Below are 21,865 nucleotides of genomic sequence, written 5' to 3'. Positions count from 1 at the left end.
GATTGCTCTTTGGCAAGCACAGCTATAATCCTGGAGTTTGAGAAAAACAATCTTCTATTTCTAGTTACCAGTATGACTATTCATGTATTGGATTTTGTTTTCCAAATTCTGTCTGCTTTTCTTCCCTTTAGGACAGTGTAGTTACGTGCAAAATAGTCCCTCTCTCGGCTTTTCTTTCCTGCCTGTGCTGGCCGAGTTAAACACACGACTCAAATTATGATTTAACTCGTTTAATGACAGCTACTTGACAGATGATAAGCAAATGCCGGCTCTCTATACAAGAATAAAGCTGGAGCTGAGAGGAGCCATTACTCAGCTTCTTTTTATAGGCTATCCTGCTGGCTGTTTTGTAATAGTCCACAATCAGTGTCAGCTGATAAGCTGCATGCTTTCCTCCCTGCTTTGAAGTTGCTGGAGCTTTCCGCGGGTTGCTGGCATATGACATCATTGGTCTGTGTTTACAGCTTCAGGTCAGGCTGTTCCAACTATCCGGCACAGGATTCCTACCTCCCAATATCCCACAAACAGCTGTACCGAATCCCACTAATCCCACCACCAACATTGCTATCGCTATCGCCCCATTCTCGCCACCATCACCAACACCCGTGTTTATTATTCTGGCATTAATATGTTCAGCCAGCTGGTTTTCCACATGGAGTGCCCCTCTTATTCGGTAAGTTGTCGAGGGCGTTCGACACCCTTGAACAACTTGTTATCACAGTTTTTATGTTAAGGGTCTGTTGTAGGGGTGAAATGCTACCGGTTCGGACTGGTTCACCCAAACTGGTAGTAATAAAAGCTACCAGTTCGGGCAAACCGGTAGTAAAAAAATGCTACTGGTTCGGGTGAACCGGTATTTCAGACGATCAGCTGTGCCGAGCAATTTATATTCGCTACCATGTTTCCCTGAAAATAAGACCCTGTCTTATTTTTTAAATTTTTTTTGAACCCTGAAATAAGCTATTGGCCTTATTTTCAGAGAGGTCTTATTATTTTGGGATGCATAAAGCAAGACGGGGCTCCTCTTGCTGTCTTACCTGATTTCCAGCTCTGTCTCCCTAACCCTAACCAGAGGAAATGGCGGGGACCGGCTGCGCGTGCATTTAAATATTTTCGGGGAGGGCTTATTTTCAGAGGGGGATTATTTTAGCGCATGCGCTCAAAAGCCCGATTGGGCTTATTATCAGGGGATGTCTTATTTTGGGGAAAACAAGGTAGAAAGCAGGAAATCCTGCTTTCTAGCGAATCTAAATAATGCGGCACAGCTGTTACCCCCCTCGTTATTCTACTTACCTTAGAAAAGGCTTCTTAATCCTCCTTTTTCAGCGCTGCGCGGTAGAGCCTGCAGTGTGCATGCAGGCAAAGTGTGCATTTAGTGCGCACTGTGCACACGCGCATGCAAAGCGAACCGGTAGCGAAGCGAACCGGTAGCAGATGTCAGAGCTCATTTCATCCCTGGTCTGTTGTGTACTTAGAAAAAAAGCACTTGTGTACTTTGGGACAACCCTGGAAGATTGAGAGTCTCCATAGTGTCCGTGCATATTTTTTTTCACTTGCTGGATTACTGGAGGCATATAATGGTATGTCTACAATGGCTTGGCCCTTGCTTGGACCACTCGTAGATTTCAGGATTTCCAGTTTTGTGGACGGCATCTTCAGAGTCATAGTTTGCTCGCTGGATTCATAGTTTGCTCACTGGATCTCTTTCATTCATTCATTCCATTCATTCTCTGTTGACTTCTGTTCTGTTAACATTGGCAACCGAAAACTCCAGATGCAATAATCCCAGGTTAAATGCAATGAACCCACGATATATAATCTCTACTTTTACAGCCATGGTTTTCGATCTGGAATTAATCATCAGGAGGCTTTAGGTATTGCTGAAGAAATAATTTGCCTTGTTGTAATAGCACTTTTGTTACTTTTATATGCTGAAACAACGGCCTTGGGTACAAATGTACACAGGCTGAAATTTATAACACACAAAAGTAAGCAATCACTTTGTTTTTCCTGTTCGGTTCTACGCAGAAATGATGACTGAAACAAAACAAAAGAAACCCTAATTTTTCTTTCCGTGCTCTCTGTTTCTTTCATCTGTGATGCAGAAGGGGTTTGCTTGTGTCTGAACTAGACTTACAGATTTGAACAACATTCTTTTCTCTTCCCTTCACAATATTATTCTGTAGAGCTAATAAGCTATCCCCGAATAATTTAGGAGAAAAGATAAGATACTCCACGGTGAATACAATAATACTAATTGATTAACTTTTTAATATTAATCTGAACAATGCTACTTAGCAATTAATTACAAAAATTAATTACAACTGTGATGTGTTACACTGTTCCTGTGCCTTTGCTTACCACTCTTTGGAACATTAATAATTTGCGTTATTCCATTAAATTAAAGTTAGAAGTACCAGTAAAAAGTTACGGCAGTTATAGGTTTCTCCAGATTCTACATTTCATGACTAGAGCGAAAGAGATAAAAAGATGTATTCTGCAGATTTTCTTTAAATCACCAACTATATATATTGCTAAGATAGAATCTCTTTGAAACTGGGTTTCTGTTTAATCTACAAATTAGATTCAAAGGAATGAAATACTAGCATTTCTATCAATAAATTTGAATAGAATTAGATTAGTTTGAACTAATGGAAGAATAAAATAGTGACATTCTCACATTAAGCATGATGATTTCGTATATTATATTATATATTTCCCTTTATATTATGAATAGTAGAACTTTTATGAGCCGTAATTCAGAAAAATGAGGGCACATATTAATGGAATTATCTTCACTGCCTTCACGAATATTACTTCTGACATAGCTTTTTTTTCCCCCAGTCGTAAGTCCTGATCTGATTTTTGAATTACCATTTTTTCTCTCTCTCTCAGTTTCAGCTCAAAGTCTTAAAAGCAATCTTGATTCCATGGGACAGCAGATACAGCGTTTGGAAAATGACATCAAGAAGTTCCCCAAAATAGAAGATCCACATGATAAATTCGTTGAAAAAATGATCATATCCTTTTGCATGTTGTTGCTCTTTTTCCTAGTTAAATATGTGAATTATGTCCTGCTTACAATGTTTAAACAATATAAAACGGAATCACTTTTGAAAAAAAGAATGGTCTGTTTGATCAGAAAGTTGTCAGCCAGGGATGCGGTGTATCTTCATATGAAATTCCAAAGGAATATTTGCTTTTTCTCATTAGTTTAGTTAGACTACTGGATATATGAATTGACTTTCGCCTAGATTCATTCCTTGCCCTAATCAAAATCATGATATTTCAGTCATTTTCTTACTAAGGTAGCTGAGTTTGTTCTGGACAGTAGCAAAAAGGGCAACTTCACTTGGCTACTTGTGGAAATTTCAGACGAAGCCCAGAAATTCTGTGTCCTTTGTTGGTTCTGAAATAAGGTAAGAAATCTCAACTTTCTTAAAAATGTTTTAATTTGGGCCGCGGAGGAGAGGGGGAAATAAGACATGAAATGGCCAGATTTGGTGACAGTACCAAATTGTTTAGGATGGATAGACAAACAGACACGTGAAAAGCACCAGATGGATTTCTCCAACTGAGAAAAAAGTAAAAATAAAATGACTGTCAGAGTAAGCACAATGAAACAATCCAGACAAAGCTCAGTTCTTTATCTGCTTACACACAATAGACAGAATCTTGCCAGACTAAACCCTTAAAACTCTCTCCCTAATGGATATATCTGGGAGACTTGAGCGCAGGGGTATCTAACCTTCACAGGGACGTGGTGGCTCAGTGGCTAAGACACTGAGCTTGTCGATCAAAAGGTTGGCAGTTCAGCAGTTCGAATCCCTAGCGCTGCCTAATGGGGTGAGCTCCCGTTACTTGTCTCAGCTTCTGCCAACCCAGCAGTTCGAAAGCATGTAAAAAATGCAAGTAGAAAAATAGGGACCACCTTTGGTGGGAAGGTAACAGCGTTCCGTGTGCCTTTGGCAATTAGTCATGCCGGCCACATGACCATGGAGATGTCTTCGGACAGCGCTGGCTCTTTGGCTTTGAAACGGAGATGAGCACCACCCCCTAGAGTCGGGAAGGACTAGCACATATGTGCGAGGGGAACCTTTACCTTTACCTTATCCAACGTTGGCAACTTTAAGACTTCAACTCCCAGCATTCTCCAGCCAGCATGGGTTCAGTAGTCCCTATTTATTAATTTATCGATTTCTTATTGGGTTGGGGTTTTTTCCCCATTCGTGTTTGTGTATAAGCTGAAGAGATTTGAGGTGTAGGTGACTGAGCACAAAAAATATTGTTTAAACATCGATGGATACCTTAATGAAAGTCCTGTTGTTTTAACTTACTTACCTGCAAGCTTGATTAGGCAAATGTTTTGATGTGTATGTGATTGTATTAATGTGCAACAGTATGTATAGGCATGTGTGTTTTTTGTATTATATCTCTGTCTAGCAAGGATGATAAGTGGTAAGTTAAAAACTGGAAAAAGGGTGGCCGTAGTATCATCATTACCTTTCTCATCTTTTCTACTACTCCCTCTTATTGATATCATTATTATGTTTAATATTACTCTGCTGCTTTGCATGTTAGCTGACAGCTTCTGCATCAGAGACAAATTCCTTGGGTATCTAATCACACTTGGCCAATATTCTATTCTGTTCTGTTCTGCTCTGCTCTGCTCTACTACTCTATTCTACTCTTCTACTCTACACTACTCTACTCTACTCTACTCTACTCTACTCTACTCTACTCTACTCCTCTATTCTACTCTTCTACTCTACTCTACTCTACTCTACTCTTCTACTCTACTCTACTACTCTACTCTATTCTGCTACTCTATTCTACTCTTCTACTCTACTGTACTACTCTGCTCTACTACTCTACTCTGCTCTACTCTTCTACTCTACTCTATTCTACTCGACTCGACTCAACTCAACTCAACATAAAGATTCATGTGTGTGATTCATATATTATTTTAAAAAAACTGTCTACCTTGAGAGTTCTTAGACCCATTTCTGATTCCCCGGTGCTAAACTACAAGAATATTGCCCATTGGTGAGCATCCTATTTATATATGATTGTGTTTATTTTCTTTCTTACTTCCACATGTAGTTAACAAAGAGGAGAATGTAGGCAATATCTTTATTGGGCCCGGTAATGATGCCAAAATGTTGGGAAGCTTTTTAGTTCTGCCGCATTTTTCATTAAGCAAAAGAGAAACAAAAATAAAATAAAAAAAAAAACACAAAAAGTTGCAGACAAACACAAAGCGAACAGGCCCCGAGCTTTGCAGTTTAGAGTCAGTTTGAAGAAGATAATTATAGATTGAATTAATTAATTGCTAGCAGCTATTGCAGGTATCAGATTACCTATCATTCTGGAATAAAAAGTAATGACTAACAGACACAAGCATGCATTCCAAAAAAAAAAAAAAAACCCATAATGGGAGCCTCAAATCTATCTTCTGTAAAATATATCTCCCAGTCTTTGACTATTATCTTTTGTTCTCAGGATTATAGTAGCTGCATCAGTTTAGCTTACTCTTCCTTTAAGTTAGGGACCATCCTAGAAAGAAATGGTTCCCAAGACGTAATTTCTAATTTTATTGATGCTTCGTTGACATCTGGGGCAATTTGGAATATTTTCTATTTAATTCTGTAACTGGAATATTCAAGTCAAGTTCCAGTCCTTGGCACCAAAACCCAAACATAGTTTACCATAGTATTTGACGTGTTTTTTTTTTCCCTTCTGCTTTCAGTAATTGAAAAAAATCACCCTTTTGCTAAAATATCCTGAGCGATTTAGATCTGATTGTTTAGGAAAACAAAAGCAATTTCAAAAACCTGGCACTGATAGTTCTACTGTGTTTCGTTGTCTGCAGATAATTAAGGCGTTTTTAAAGAAAAGTCTTCTGCAGCTCATATCCATCCATTACAGATGATTGGTTGGAGTAGAGTAGAGTAGAGTAGAATAGAATAGAATAGAATAGAATAGAATAGAATAGAATAGAATAGAATAGAATAGAATAGAATAGAATAGAATAGAATAATAGAATAGAATAGAATAGAATAGAATAGAATAGAATAGAATAGAATAGAATAGAAGAGTTGGAAGGGACCTTGGAGGTCTTCTAGTCCAATCCCCTGCTTAGGCAGGAAACCCTACACCACTTCAGACAAATGGTTATCCAACATCTTCTTAAAAACTTCCAGTGCTGGAGCATTCACATCCTCTGGAGGCAAGTTGTTCAAATTGATTAATTGTTCTGTCAGGAAATTTCTCCTTAGTTCTAAGTTGCTTCTCTCCTTGATTAGTTTCCACCCATTGCTTCTTGTCCTACCCTCAGGTGCTTTGGAGAATAGCTTGACTCCCTCTTCTTTGTGGCAGCCCCTGACTGCCACGAAGTCTTAATAGTGATTGTCCACTTGGTGGCAAATGTGAACATTTTTTTATTAATCTTGTGTATCTTTTAAAGGAAAGAGAGAGAGCCCCAGGGTTATCACCAACTATGAGTGCAATGTTTTAAAATGACAACTCTATGAACATTTTCTAGGAAATAAGCTCCACTGAACTTGATAGGGTTTGTTTATGAGTATCCGACGTGGCTTGTTATTTGATTTCCTAAGAAGCTGTTAAACATAACAACTGGGTCTAATCAAAATAGAGTACCTTGTTGCCATAGCAACAAGTCAGATGTCTGGCTTACAATCAGGAAAAGTCACAACAATGTTCTTCTACTTGTGTTCTTCAACAGTTGACCCTAGAAGACCTTTTGCTTCGGATACTGAATTCATAACCTGCAATTGAGACCTTACTTACCATGTACTTGTTTATTTTCGACCTGTTCATACTGATGACCGTGTTTTTATCTCCTGGTAGCAGATTCCATAATATTTACTTTCCTCTGTCTTCAACCTCCTCCTGATCTTCATTAGAGGACTCTTAAGTTTTAATATCTCCATCATTTCTACAAGTCTGTGTATCTATCATGTCCTAACTTGCTCACCTTACTTCTAAGAGAAAAAGACTCCCGTGCTTGTTGGACACCAAGTTGGACTTGTAGGTAGGTAGATAGGTAGGTAGGTAGGTAGACAGACAGACAGACAGACAGACAGACAGACAGACAGATAGATAGAAAGAATTTTTTATTGGCCAAGTGTGATTGGACACACAAGGAATTTGTCTTTGGTGCATATCAGTGTACATAAAAAGAGAAGATACATTCGTCAAGAATCATAAGGTATGACACTTAATAATGGTCAAAGGGTACAATTAAGCAATGAAATCATTCTAGGAAACAATCAATATAAATCGTAAGGATACAGCAACAAGTTACAGTCATACAGTCATAAGTGGGAGGAGATGGGTGATAGGAATGATGGGAAGATTAATAGTAACAGTAATGTAGACTTAGTGAATAGTTTGACAGTGTTAAGGGAATTATTTGTTTAGCAGAGTGATGGCGTTCGGGAAAAATCTGTTCTTGTGTCTAGTTGTTTTGGTGTGCAGTGCTCTATAGCGTTGTTTTGAGGGTAGGAGTTGAAACAATTTATGTCCAGGATGTAAGGGATTCAAACCAGACAGTTATGGAGATGCAGATGACAGACTCAATAATTCCTCTGTAGAACTGGATCAGCAGCTCTTTGGGCAGTTTAAGCTTCCTGAGTTGGCACAGAAAGAACATTCTTTGTTGTGCTTTTTTGATGAAGTTTTTGTTGTTAGGTGTCCATTTTAGGTCTTGAGATATGATAGAACCTAAAAATTTGAAGGTCTCTACTGTTGATATATACCTTTCCCAACTCAAAAATATCCTTTTTTGGGGTTGTTCACGATTGCAGGTGCTGTTGAAATGTGGTTGTGACATATTCTTGACTAGCTGCAACTCAAACACTGTTAGATTTGAGTATTTTCTATAGTATTCCAATGAACGGTACTATAACCGAATTATGGTCCTTTTTTCCCCTTGATCAGACATATGTATTGCTTTTGTATTTCATAACAGTGATCTACCAGTGAGGTAATTATCTTTGACTTTTAGCTCATTTCCTCTCATTATTCTATTAGCGGAGAAGAGCTGGCATTGTAACTTATCGGTTGCGCAGAAAGTCAAATATTTTGTGATTCCTACATAATTTTGCAATTAGTGATAAGAAAACATGTGGCATCAATGGTGCAAATTAGTACCGAAAGCACTTCAATAAAACGAGTGCTCTGTTTCTGATTGTACTAATTTAACTGTTCTCTGGCTCCTGTAATTGGTAAGATTATGTATTTTTGGATAATAACATTAATATCTTAATGAAGGAAGAAAAAAAAACATTTGATATCTAATTCGAAGTACAAACTGTTAGATTATTTTTAACAATAACGGTAGAAAGGAAGAATGGTTTCAGAGAATCTAAAAAAATCAACAGATGCCTTGCCTAATATAGAGAAACATAGAAATCTAAAGGTTAATCGAAAGAAGAAAATGATTTTCTCTCTAAAAACTTTCTCTATCAACATGGTAGGAAATAATGAAATGAAATATGTATATGTATACTTTGTCACTTGTGCCGTACTTTTCATTTGTTTATGATGTAAACGTTATTTAGCTCGTAGAAATGGAAAACTACTTATAGTTAATTTATGAGTGAATTCACATTACCTAAGTTGCATTGGATTTAAAAACACCAAGGAGCATCACAGAACAATCTGAAATCCTAGGACATAATAATGCTAAAATTATGTTATCAGCTATGAGAAATTATGGTTATCGAATTTCCATTTCTTACTGTCATCATGCAACTTTTTTTCCCTTAATCCTACAAATATATACATATTTTGTAAGCTATTTTAAACAGCAAGCAGAAAAAGGGCTCAAAGGTTTGAGGGTATTCTTTTTTCCCCCTAGAACAGGGGTCAGCAACTCGTGGCTCTGGAGCCGCATGTGGCTCTTTCATCCCTCTACTGCAGCTCCCTGTCACCAGTCGGCTCCACAATTGATAGGGCTTTCAGTTAGGATAGGTAGAGGAAAAAGGATGCCACCCTAGGAGGAGACTCTATGGTGGGGGAACTGGACTTCCGGTCAGGAGAGGAAAAAGGACACCGCGCTAGGAGGAGACTCTATGGTGGGGGAACTGGACTTCCAGTTGGCTCCAGAATTGAACGGGGGGCTTCCGGTTAGGACCTTTGTGGTTCTTTTGAGTATTTAAGGTTGCTGACCCCTGCCCTAGAACTAGAAAAAAATAATTCTTGGCTCATAACAAAGTATGGTTAGGTGCTACAATTCATGCTGCAATGCACCGTGATGCACCTTTGTTTGGAAACAAATCCAGAACACGTGCACATTTCTAGTTTCTCCTAACTAGGTTCGATGGCTGCGGTGGCGCAGTGGTTAGAGTGCAGTACTGCAGGCTACTTCTGCTGATCACCGGCTGCCAGCAGTTTGGCAGATCGAATCTCAACAGGCTCAAAGTTGACTCAGCCTTCCATCCTTCCGAGGTGGGTAAAATGAGGCCCCAGATTGTTGGGGACAATATGGTGACTCTGTAAACTGCTTAGAGAGGGCTGTAAAGCACTGTAAAGAGGTATAAAGTTCTAAGTTCTTATATTTTCTATAAGAAATTGAGTGTTCAGTAGAAGAGTTCAGGAGATAGACTGATATTAGTGCTGTTTAGCCATTATGTTTGCGGATGGGTTATTATTAAAAACATGAACATGCATAAAATAGATATTCTGTAGAAGGTGCATGGCAGAACCTCTGGATGGGGAGGGATATCTATATTAGTATCTATGATACTAATAAATAGGGAGACCCTCCCTCTTACAAGGAGACAATTGTGACACAGAGTAATCTACACATAAGCTTAGGCAAGACTTTAGCAGAACTATTGCATTCAATGAAAGGGTTTCAGTATGAATAAAAAGTACAGTGATAGGTAGGTAGGTAGATAGGTAGGTGGATGGATGGATGGATGATGGATGGATGATAGATGGAGGAATGGATGATAGATGGAGGGATGGGTGGAGGGATGGATGGAGGGATGGATGATAGAAGGATGATGGATGGATGGATGGATGATGGAAGGATGGATGATGGATGGATGGATGATGGATGGATGATAAATGGAGGGATGGATGATAGATGGAGGGATGGATGGAGGGAGGGATGGAGGGATGGATGATAGAAGGATGATGGATGGATGGATGATGGAGGGATGGAGGATGGATGGATGGATGATGGATGGATGATAAATGGAGGGATGGATGATAGATGGAGGGATGGATGATGGATGGAGGGATGGATGATGGATGGATGGATGGATGATGGGTGGATGGATGGATGGATGGATGATGGATGGATGATGGATGATAGATGGATGATGGATTATGGATGGATGGTTGGATGGATGATAGATAGATAGATAGATAGATAGATAGATAGATAGATAGATAGATATAGAGATACTATATACAGAGATAGAGATATATAGAGATGATACACACACACAAACATTTATATATTGAAGCATTTTCTTGTAATACAGGATGTATCTATCATACCCATTTATGATGTTTTCCCAAGCTCTTTTTTTCAGGGTGACAAAAAAGTGCCTCTGTACAAAGCCATTATATCAATTTCTTTTTTCTTTTTTAAAACTTATATTGCTTAGATCTTCTAAGAATCCAAGGTGGCAATGATTGGGGGAGGGGGAGGGGTCTTCCTGCCTCCTCTTTGTCATCCAGCCATAGCTTTGTGAAGCAGGCATGAATCTAAGCTACAGCGATTAACTCAAACCCCATCCAGTAGTGAGTTCCTTAATTGAGTGGTGAATTAAACCTGGATCACCGCAGATCAATGCTCTGGTTTATTTGTCTGTTTATCCCTTTTGCTCACTTTGGGGGAAGGCATTAGCTGAGAAGATGCTCCGCTTTTAATGTTAGCCAATCATGCCATGGCGTAGCTCTCCTCTGTCTGCCAGGGGAAAAAGCGCTGTACAGAAATGTGCATCTCAGAATAGTTTAACTGAATTTATTCCTCCGTAAGGAGCTTTCAGGAAATCCCAGGTGTTGAAAGCTGATGTGGTGCAAATGTCATTAACGTTCTGTCAGTGTTCTTTGTCGGTGTGCTAATGATGCCCCGCTGATCGGGCACGGAGAGGCTTCCTGGACTCAAAACCTTCCTACAAGTCAATCAGAATGAAGAAGCTTTTCTCGCCCCACCTGCGTAGGAAGATGGATACGTGGTTTCTTCTCCCTCCAGGCTTTGTAATGAAATCAATGTAGCAACCTTCAGTAAAAAAAAAAAAAAAAAAGGCTAATGTCAGGTGTGAAGAATCAGGACTACACATTAAGTTCCAATTAAGTTGATTTATTGCTCACGTCTATACACAAGAATCTAAGTCAACTAACGATCAGCACTAAATTGTTGCTAGATAAGAGTCAATGAGATTCAAGAAGGGTTAGACCGAGATGGCTTGTGGGAACGTAATGTTGTAGTCCGCCAGCAGCCTGTGGAGCTGGCAGCGGAGTCAGACAGTGAGGAAGCTGGGGAGGACAATGGGCCAGTCCTGGAGTCGGGGAAGGCCCGGACGAGGGCTCTGCTTCGGAGGCAGAGATGGGGCCAGGGCATTCACAACGTCTGGAGGCAAGTTGTTCAAACTGATTCATTGTTCTAAGTGCCAGGAAACTTCTCCTTAGTTCTAAGTTGCTTCTCTCCTTGATTAGTTTCCACCCATTGCTTCTTGTCCTGCCCTCAGGTGTTTTGGAGAATAGCTTGACTCCCTCTTCTTTGTGGCAGCCCCTGAGATATTGGAACACTGCTATCATATCACCCCTAGTCCTTCTTTTCATTAAACTAGACATACCCAGTTCCCGCAACCATTCTTCATATGTTTTAGCCTCCAGTCCCCTAATCTTCTTGTGAGTCCTTTGTGAAATCCCTTATTTTCAAACAGTTCACAAAATCCACCTATTCCACAAAATCCAACGGAGTGGACTTGTTGTAGGTCCCTTCTATGAAATGAAGGTCATCTGGGAGGACCCAGAAGAAGACATGTCTTCTCTGTTGGGGGTGTCTATACCTCTGATGGGTTTGGGTTCAGGGTGTTGAATAATCTACCTTGTGGCAGTTTGAGAATAAGTGTGTAGCAGTGGTTTGGCCTCCATTGTGCTTCATATTTTGTTGTTTTCATTCTTTCTAGCTACTCTGCTTTTGACGTTCTTTGGTTTAACCTGTTTTCGCTGTTCAAACTCACAACTGCAGGGTGAGCAAATCACTCCAATAAATAAATAACATGCACCTTGCAATGTAATTAAATCAAAGATAAAACAATTGCTTGATCATTCAAGGACAAGAATAAAATAAAATAGGCATTTGCTTAAATAGGCCTCTCCAATCTAATTATATCCGAGTTTAGGTCACCCATATGATTCATTTGTTTTGCAGAAGAAGCATAGACCAAATCTGCAGAACTTTTCAGTTAAGAGAATGGTAAGATGTTGTTAAAAAGAAAATAAAGACATTCTTTAAGAACTTCCTTCCTGCAAGATTGGCTGGAATGTTGGGGACAAAATATTACATTCACTTTAAATATGAATAAACGATGTTTTTCCGAAACACAGCTTTGGAGAAACCTCAGGAGTTCGGCGGTAGAGCATTTCCCTGTCACAGTTACAAATTCAGCGGACAGTGGCTGAAATCTAAAAAACTCTTCAAGCTCATGATTCTGTCAGGATGCATCTTGTAACTGTAAATCGCAAAACACGATAAACAGCGAGCGTAAAAATGAATTTAGGTGAGATTTAATAATAGAGTGGGAGTTCTTCCTAAGCTCATCACTCCCCCTTCTTTGCCCTTGCGCAACTCTGGAAACAGTGTAATTGTCTACTTAAATGAAAAGATACACCGTTCATCAGCTATGATTAAATGTAATATCCAGTGGGGGATGCCTTCCTTCTCAGCAATTTTAGTGAGTCAGACAAATTCTCTGCATTCACCTTACAGTATATTATATTAACCTGGCAATGAAGCTAGTTGTATATATGGTTTTCTGATTGTGAGTGTGTGCATTATTTTACTATGAAATGGTTTGTGTGCATGCATGTATATGTGCCTGCTGTCTGGCTGCCTGTCCTGTCTAGCTATCCTGTCTGTCTATCATCCATCCATCCATCCATCCTTCTCTACAATTACATTGCATCTACCCGTCCTTCAGTGATGAATGTCTGATTAAACTACCGTGTTTCCCCAAAAAGTTGGGGGAAAAAGTTTTTTTCCCCATCCTGCAGCAATGATCTTCCAAGTACTGGGTTTCCCTGAAAATAAGACCCTGTCTTATATTTTTTGAACCCCGAAATAAGCGCTTGGCCTTATTTTCGGGATGGTCTTATTATTTTGGGCACATGGAGCGAGATGGGGCTCCTCTTGCCGTCTTACCTAATTTCCAGCTCTGTCACCCTAACCAGAGGAAATGGTGGGGACCGACTGCACATGTGTTAAAATATTTTCGGGGGAGGGCTTATTTTTGGTGGGAGGGCTTATTTTCAGGGGGAGGGCTTATTTTCAGGGGAGGGCTTATTTTCAGGGAAACACAGTATCAAAGTAGCCCAAAAAACATTATCAAAAGTTACTGTGGTATATTCATTCCAGATTCCAGATTTTGTGAATTGGATATTCACAGGTGACTTTGTGCCCATAGGGCTTTTCTTGAAGGATAGACTTCAAGAAGGGAAGGTGATGTATATACCAAACTAAACTAGTGTGTCACACAGAATATAAATCTAACACATAAAGTAAACGAAGCAAAATATTTGTGACAAGATCCGTTTAAAAGTCGAGAGGTTGAAAAAAGAGTCATCCTCTGCTCTTCTATAGGATGCCATTTTTAAAATATGCAGATTACTCACCTGGAATCCCAACTCCATTCATCTCATACACACATATATATACACACACAAGCTCAGTTTTGCCTTTGGCCATAGTCATACAGTTCCAACAAAGAACAAAGTCAGTCCTAAGGTCCTAAGATCTGCTCATCCATTCTACAATAGCGAAGTGTCAAACCTGGCAACGTGTAATTCTGTCAATTCATAAATCTCCCTTGGATACAGAGCTGTTTTTTTTCCCTCTGTGTTCCACCTTTCTTTGTGTCGTGAATACAACGGAGCACTCGGTGTGCAGTGGGAACAATGATTGTGATGCATTCTTTAAAAGCACATCCATACTTGCCGAGAAAACAGGTAGAAAATTCAGGTTTTTGCTTGCTTTAAAAAAAAAAAAAGAAACACAGCAAATTCCTGACCTTCCATTTGATTATTTAGCTTCAAGGATACTGATAAGAGAGCGTATCCAATAACAACCTTAAAAAATACGTTCATACATATTCCTAGGTAATAATGGATCTGATGAACCTAATTGTTAACATGTACTTACATTCACCTTCACTATCTGTAACTCTAACTGCAAATTTTATACTACAAATGAATAACAGTACATCCAGTCATATAATAGGTTTTACTAAATAGCTAATTCACAGCACCCCTTCTATCTCTCACCTTTACATGACTTAGATTCTATACATACAAAACATGTACAAATGCTAAACTATAGCCTTTCCTATAGAAGGGTGCTGATAATCAGAATTCCTCTGATAGATGTGTGATTTTATTGGATTACATTGTATTCTTTCAATCTGAGATTGAATTGTTGCCCTGTTCCAAAGAAACCTAATTTTGTATTAATGGAAGGGGGATTGGGTCATTTGGAAGAGAACCTAAAACAGAGTATCAAGCTATATATCCCATAAAGGATATATGTTGTCTGAGAAAGACTGGCAGCGCCAAGGGGAGGAGTGAAGTAGGGAATTAGTTTAGAGTCTCTACGTAGTCACAAGAGGATGAAGTCTAACCTCACTTGAATGCCGTTAAATCTTACCCAGTTTTACCCACTGCAAACCATTAGTTTGATAAGATTCCTGCGTATAGGCGTGAGCAATAAAGTAGTCATTTGGAAACTTTACATGTGAACCCTATGATTCGTGCTTGACATATGTTCCCAATTGTGCCTACAGCAGGGAGAACCTGAATTCTCCTGTCATGATTGATCCATACCTACAAGGATCTGTTGTTTGATTTAATCATGATAAATTGTAGGATTTGAGACCAAATTACATTTATAAGAATAAAAAAGGAACTGCAACAATTTTAGGATTAAAGCTTTTTATTTTTTAGTTGAGTTGTGGAAATTAGGTCATGGAAGTAGTGTGTTTTCCAGCTTCAAAAATTCCACCTTAGATTTAGCCATCAAGGTTATTAATTCCATAGGGGAGTTTGGATTAATATTATGCCTGCACTCAACGGGACTAGGCTTCTTTGAAAGTTTTTACAACCTCTAGCTATCTTTGGCCATTTTTTTTCCCATAGCTATCTAGAAGTAATAAAGCAGAAGAAATTATCTATGAGACCTCCCTGGTAGCTTTGGAAAGGTCCTTATGCCAGCACTGAGATGGGGAATGTCTAGTTCTGAGACAAGAAATAATTTCACACTTACCCGTGTTTCCCCGAAAATAAGAATCCCGAAATAAGTGCTTGGCCTTATTTTCAGGGAGGTCTTATTATTTTGGGGCACGTGGAGCAAGACGGGGCTCCTCTTGCCATCTTACCTGATTCCCAGCTCTGTCTCTCTAACCCTAACCAGAGGAAATTATTTATTTATTTATTTATTTATTTATTTATTTATTTATTTATTTATTTATTTATTGCGATTTATATGCCGCCTTTCTCCCTAGGGACTCAAGGCGGCTTACAAAATGACAACTTCAATACAAATCACAATACAATACCAAATTAAAATCAGTAACCCAATTAAAAAACGATTTAAAATTATACCAGTGTACCCGCAAACGGATCAGTTTAATTGGCGGAAGAGTCACGTCTTCAGCTCACGACGGAAGGAAAGAAGGTCGGGGGCTGTCCTGAGCTCAGTGGACAATCCATTCCAGAGGGTCGGGGCTCCCACAGAGAACGCCGTTCATTCATTTCTAATGGAAATGGCGGGGACAAGCTGTGCATGCGTTTAAATATTTTCAGGGAGGGCTTATTTTCAGGGGGCGGCTTATTTTAGCGCATGCGCTCAAAAGCCCGATTGGGGTTTTTATCAGGGGATGTCTTATTTTCAGGGAAGTGGGGTATTAAGGTGCAACATATATGGCAGGTCTATTTTTGTTGTTGTTGTTGTTGTTGTTTTCTTTAGGAGGACTTCATGAACATCGGTGGTCTCGAAAAGAGAAAGAAAATAAGAGGGGAGAGTGTAATAAATAGCAGTGTGTTATTACTCTGAGAGATTTAGTATGGTACTTTGGGGATCCTGTGTTGGCCTCCATTTTATTTAAGAACCTTTCTATGAGATCTGTAGGAAAAAAAACTAAAGAGAGTTTTAATTAAATTCATATATAATAAATGTGTCAGTAACGCAAACTATAGGGTGGGCAGGGCAATAATAGAGAGTCTAGGGAGATTTGAAACATGGGCAGGGAATCATAAAATATGAGGTTGGATCTAAAAATTGCCTGCACAACCCCAAGAGCAAATTTTATGGAACACATAAATTTAATGAGGGAATAGTTAAGTGGTTGATGATGATGATGAAATAGGGGCAAGGCCGCTCACATGGGTGAAGTGCAATTTAAAATTATCTCCATGTCTTGGCATCCAGACTCCAAAATTAGAGTAAATTACGGTGATCTGTGGGGTTGGTCTTGATCATACCCAAGTGTATTAATTCCTAGCACTCATGGTATGATCCGTAACAATTATAACTGAGATTTCTCAAATCTCAGGCCAAAGCTTTTCTCATAAGCAGATTAAATGCTCTGATTGTCCAACAAGAAAAATAATATATGTCACAAAGAAAAGAAACTGTTTGGTTGAAACAGTGCTGAAGAAAGTAGGAGGAGAAGACAATGGATGAAATATATGAACTGGTTAAAAAGATTCTTAGATTGTCCTTATTTTATTTTATTTTATTTTTTGTATGTCATTTTTTAAATTTTTTTTAAATATATATAAGTACTGAATACATGAACTGTGGCATCTGGGTATTGTTAATTTTGATACCAAATAATATTGATAAGCTTAATTGCCTTAATCATACTCACATTATAATAACGTTATAAGTATTACAATTAAAGTTGTTAACATTTTAGTATTTGCTCCACCATGTATATAGTCCTTTATCATTTAATTATTCAGTATTTTAATACACAATACTAATAACCATGATATTGCTGTTTAAGTGTATGTAATACAATCATCTTTCAACTTCTAATCCTTTGATCCACGTACTGATTTTAAAATATTATATAGGAATATGCATAATAATATTTCCCCGCTTTCTAATTTCTACCTCTATTCTAAATCCTGATAACACAAATCTTATATTCATAGGTATTCTATTTCTATCCATCACCTCTTGTCCGTGGATTGTCCTTAGAAGAGCTGAGTTACTTTCATTAAAGATGACTCAAAATGGTCCTTATTTGATCCCAGAGGTTCAACTCAAATCCATTCTACAAAGGCACTTACTTTGAAGAAATGGTTGTGAGGATCCAGATAGAAATCATGCAACTGTTGTCTTGCTTCAACAATGAGCAAAAGATAGTGAAGAATGCTGTGTTTGGATGCTAAAGCTGCAAATAAACCTTTAATTTAGTAGGGTTTGCCCCCTTTCTCTCAGTGGAGAGAATTCACACACACATGCACATTGTTGTGCATATATAATGAAGGGCTTCCTTTGTTCCCACATCTCAACTTTCAAGGGAAGGGAAAGGGCACACTAACAAATGAATACCCCAGTAGCTTTTTCTGAAAGGAGGAGGTACTTCCCTGGTTGATTGAAAAGTCATGAAGCTGACACGCGACATTATTTAATTAATAACATTTGCATGCTCAAAGAGAAAGAGGTTATGGTTTTAATTCTTAATAGGCTGGCATAAACAAAGCAATTCCGAGTCTGTTGGACTCCCTGAAGCTTCATAAATATGCATCCAGCTGTTCTTTATTTCTCTGTATCCCAAAGAAATTGTGATGCTGAATAGAATTAAGGCCTCTCCTTGATTTATACTTTGCAGTGACCAGTTTGCAGATCTTGAAAGAAAAATGGCCCTGAATTCCAAGAAAAAGAAAGAATAGACAGGGAGAAACTGTGAATTGTGAATCTTACCCCCACCATCCAAAACCCCTGAGCTGTGAGAGAGAGAGAAGATAGACCCACGTTCATCTTAATTGAAGAAATAGCTACTGATTTGTATCAGTAGCCTCTAAAATAAGGTGCATTGTTTATAAATTTGAATTCCTTGTCTGCATTTGCAAGCCAAAAAAAAAAAAACCCTGTTGTGGCCTGCTGATGGCCAGTGAAACTGGCAGCAGAATCAGACAGTGAGGAGGTTGGGGAGGAACATGGACCAGTCCTGGGAGCTTGGGAAAGCTCGGATGAGGGCTCTGTGTCAGAGGCAGAGAGGGAGCTAGACAGCAATGAGGCAGAGGAACAGCTGGAGCCTGTTCCCAGCGTGCGCATGCGCAAAGTTGCCAGAAGACAAGAACAACTAAGAAAGCAGGGTCAACTCAGGAGTAAAGCCACACCTTGGAGGTGATTGGCCCCTCCCATAGGAAACAAAAGAGGAGCGAATGGGGAGTGGGCTTTTGCAGGAAACAATTTGTTCATTCAGTCGTTTCAAGATTGGAAAGTTCTGTTCATGACTCTAAGAGACTCTGTGCCAAATTTTGCCTTGTACTGCATTTGAAAACAAGTTACGTGGCAGCTTGCCAAACGAGATAAGGTGCGTTGATAAATATTCCTTTGAAAAACTGTTTGGACAAACCTTGCTGACTGAATGGAAGTAATTCACAGTCGTGTAAATAAAAGAGGTTTTGCTGGGACCAATTCCTGCTTCCTGCTTTTTAAGGGAGCCTAAGTCAGAACCCCCGCCATCTTTGGACTCACACATTTATAGACCCATCTCATCATACGTTCCTCCTTCCTTCCAAAAAAAAGTTGTTGTTCTTGAAAGGAAGCAGTGAAGAAAGGAAGGGAACGAAACTAAACGCAGCCGCGCGAGCTGTCGTGGGTGCACCTAGGTACACCCACATTACACCAATTCTCCGTGAGCTGCACTGGCTCCCTATTGGTTTCCGGGCACAATTCAAGGTGTTGGTTATTACCTTTAAAGCCCTACATGGCTCAGGGCCAGGTTATCTTCGAGACCGCCTTTTACCGCATAGCTCCCAGCGACCGGTAAGATCCCACAGAGTTGGTCTCCTCTGGGTCCCGTCAGCTAAACAGTGTCAGCTGGCGGGCCTGCGGGGGAGGGCCTTCTCTGTGGCTGCCCCAGCTCTCTGGAACCAGTTACCTCCTGAGATCCGGACCATCCCCACCCTATTAGCCTTCCGAAAAGCGGTGAAGACCTGGCTTTTCCGGCAGGCCTGGGGCTGTTTATCTCACTGTTGCAATCTGGCGAGATCCGGCCATGAATGGTGTGAATGGGTTTTAATTGTTTTAATTTTTAATGTTTTTATATATGGTTTTTAAATGCATTGTAAGCCGCCTTGAGTCTTCGGAGAAAGGCGGCATACAAGTTGAATAAATAAATAAATAAACACAACAATGGAAGAGAAGATAGAATTAGAGGAGGAGACATTGTTTGCCTAAGGAGGGAAGTAATATCTGCTGAAAAGGGGGTAAGGGTTTGTTGCTTTTTGCCTCATTGAGGTGAGGACCAGTAAAAGAAGCACAGGAAGCATTTATTATGGTGGAATTATCAGCTAAAGGAGAGGGAGTAGTAAAGTGGCATGCCAGCATGGAGTCTCTGAAGAAGTGGCATAGACTGGACTAGGTAAGCTCTTATCTGCTGATTCTCAAGGAAATGCAATCAGATTCTTGTAAATAGACGCTGAACAATAAAGAAATTGCTTTGGCTTATTCACAAAGTTATGGCCTGATATTAATGCTTGGAAGCTTCTATAGGTAAAGGTAAAGGTTCCCCTCGCACATATGTGCTAGTTGTTCCCAACTCTAGGGGGTGGTGATCATCCATTTCAAAGCCGAAGAGCCAGCACTGTCCGAAGACGTCTCCCTTGTCATGTGGCGGGCGTGACTAAACGCCAAAGGCGCACAGAGCGCTTGTTCCCTTCCCACCAAAGGTGGTCCCTATTTTTCTACTTGCATCTTTTACATGCTTTCGAACTGCTGGGTTGGCAGAAGCTGGACAAGTAACGGGAGCTCACCCCCTTACGCGGCACTAGGGATTCGAACCACTGAACTGCCAACCTTTTGATCGACAAGCTCTGCATCTTAGCCACTGAGCCACCGTGTCCCTTTGGATATTTCTATAGACTTCAGTATTAGAGACTCAGAACCAATCTCTGATTCTGTTTGATTCTATATGAGCCACAGTGGTTAGAGTGCAGTACTGCAGGCTACTTCTGCTGACTGCCAGCTGCCTGCAATTTGGCAGTTCAAATCTCACCAGGTTGACTCAGCCTTCTATCCTTCCGAGGTGGGTAAAATGAGGACCCAGATTGTTGGAGGCAATAGGCTGACTCTGTAAATTGCTTAGAGAGGGTTGCAAAGCACTGTAAAGTGGAATATAAGTCTAAGTACTATTGCTAGTGCGAATTAGTCTCATCAATTTGCTTTATTTTTGTATCCCATTTTTATTATTCTTACAAAGAACCCAAGGCGGCCAACATATCCAACACACCTTGTTTCTCCTATTTTCCTTCACAACAGCAACCCTTGTGAGGTGGGTTGGGCTGAAAGAGAGTAACTGGCCCAAGGTTACCCAGCTGGCTTTCATGGCTAAGACGAGACTTGAACTCACAGTCTGCTGCTTTCTAGCCTGGTGCCTTAACCACTAGGCCAAACTGGCTCTCCTAGAAACTCCTTTTATTTTTGCAAATCTAAAACAACCCCTATGCTACCCTGTTTCCCCGAAAATAAGACATCCCCTGATAATAAGCCTAATCGGGCTTTTGAGCGCATGCACTAAAATAAGCCTCCCTCCGAAAATAAGCCCTCCCCGAAAATATTTAAACGCAGAGCTGGAAATCAGATAAGATGGCAAGAGGAGCCCCATCTTGCTCCACGCACCCCAAAATAAGGCTAAGCGCTTATTTCGGGGTTCAAGAAATATAAGACAGGGTCTTATTTTCGGGGAAATATGGCACTTGGAAGATCATTGCTGCAGGATGGGGAAAAAACTTTGTGGTAACTACACTAGTCTTAGCAGAATTTTTTTAAAAAAATATTTTTTAAAAAATACTGGAAGTTAAAATGTTTTTATATTATTATTTCTGTTTTAATTAGGTAATGGTTTTCCTTTCATCACTGCGAGATGCACATTGAAAATGGAAAAAAAAAAAAAAAACCTAAAGTAAAACTGGTTTCTTTCTACGATTGTTCTCTGTTTGCATTAAATGGTTTTTGTTGAGTTTTATGATGTCTCCTAAAGTGCAGATAAAGCATTTCCTGTAATTAAAATGAAATAAAATAATATCATTTTCATGAAAGGGAATGGCTACTTTTAGATATTTTTACCCCCTTAATGGAATTCTCTCCCTCCCTCCCCCCCCCCTCTCTCTCTCTCTTTGGAGTAAGTTAATTAATATTTTCACTCATGAGCATTCAACTCAAAAGAACAGTTTTGGGGTTTTTAATTATTTATTTTTAAGAATTATCAACTCCAGCCGGACAGTTTTCCGAAGACGAGAGAACAATCTTTTGTGATGCTGTGAGTCTTTATTACTTGCCTATACAATATTATATTAATGGAACAAAGTTGTTTATTTTTTTCTTGTATGGCTTGAATCCTAGTCTGTAAAAGGTCAATTAATGGCC

The 21,865-nt window shown here is 39.5% G+C and overlaps 1 protein-coding gene across 5 annotated transcripts in view; it reads left to right on the top strand.

The window, feature by feature from the left end:
- The window catches only part of DIAPH2 (diaphanous related formin 2), a 352,831-nt gene that overhangs the window by 188,874 nt on the left and 142,092 nt on the right, over positions 1–21,865 (top strand). For all 5 annotated transcript variants that reach the window (XM_070952070.1, XM_070952072.1, XM_070952071.1 and 2 more), the window contains one exon: positions 2,896–3,021. In XM_070952070.1, the coding sequence (XP_070808171.1) occupies positions 2,896–3,021 (126 nt within the window). The remainder of the gene's footprint in view (positions 1–2,895; positions 3,022–21,865) is intronic.

The sequence above is a fragment of the Pituophis catenifer genome, unplaced genomic scaffold (genome assembly GCF_029215685.1).
Source record: "Pituophis catenifer annectens isolate HBS135680 unplaced genomic scaffold, rPitCat1.0.hap2 SCAF_11, whole genome shotgun sequence".
Classification (NCBI taxonomy): Eukaryota; Metazoa; Chordata; class Lepidosauria; order Squamata; family Colubridae; genus Pituophis; species Pituophis catenifer.
Note: the sequence above shows the minus strand (reverse complement) of the source record. Positions and strands in the feature narration are given on the sequence as shown.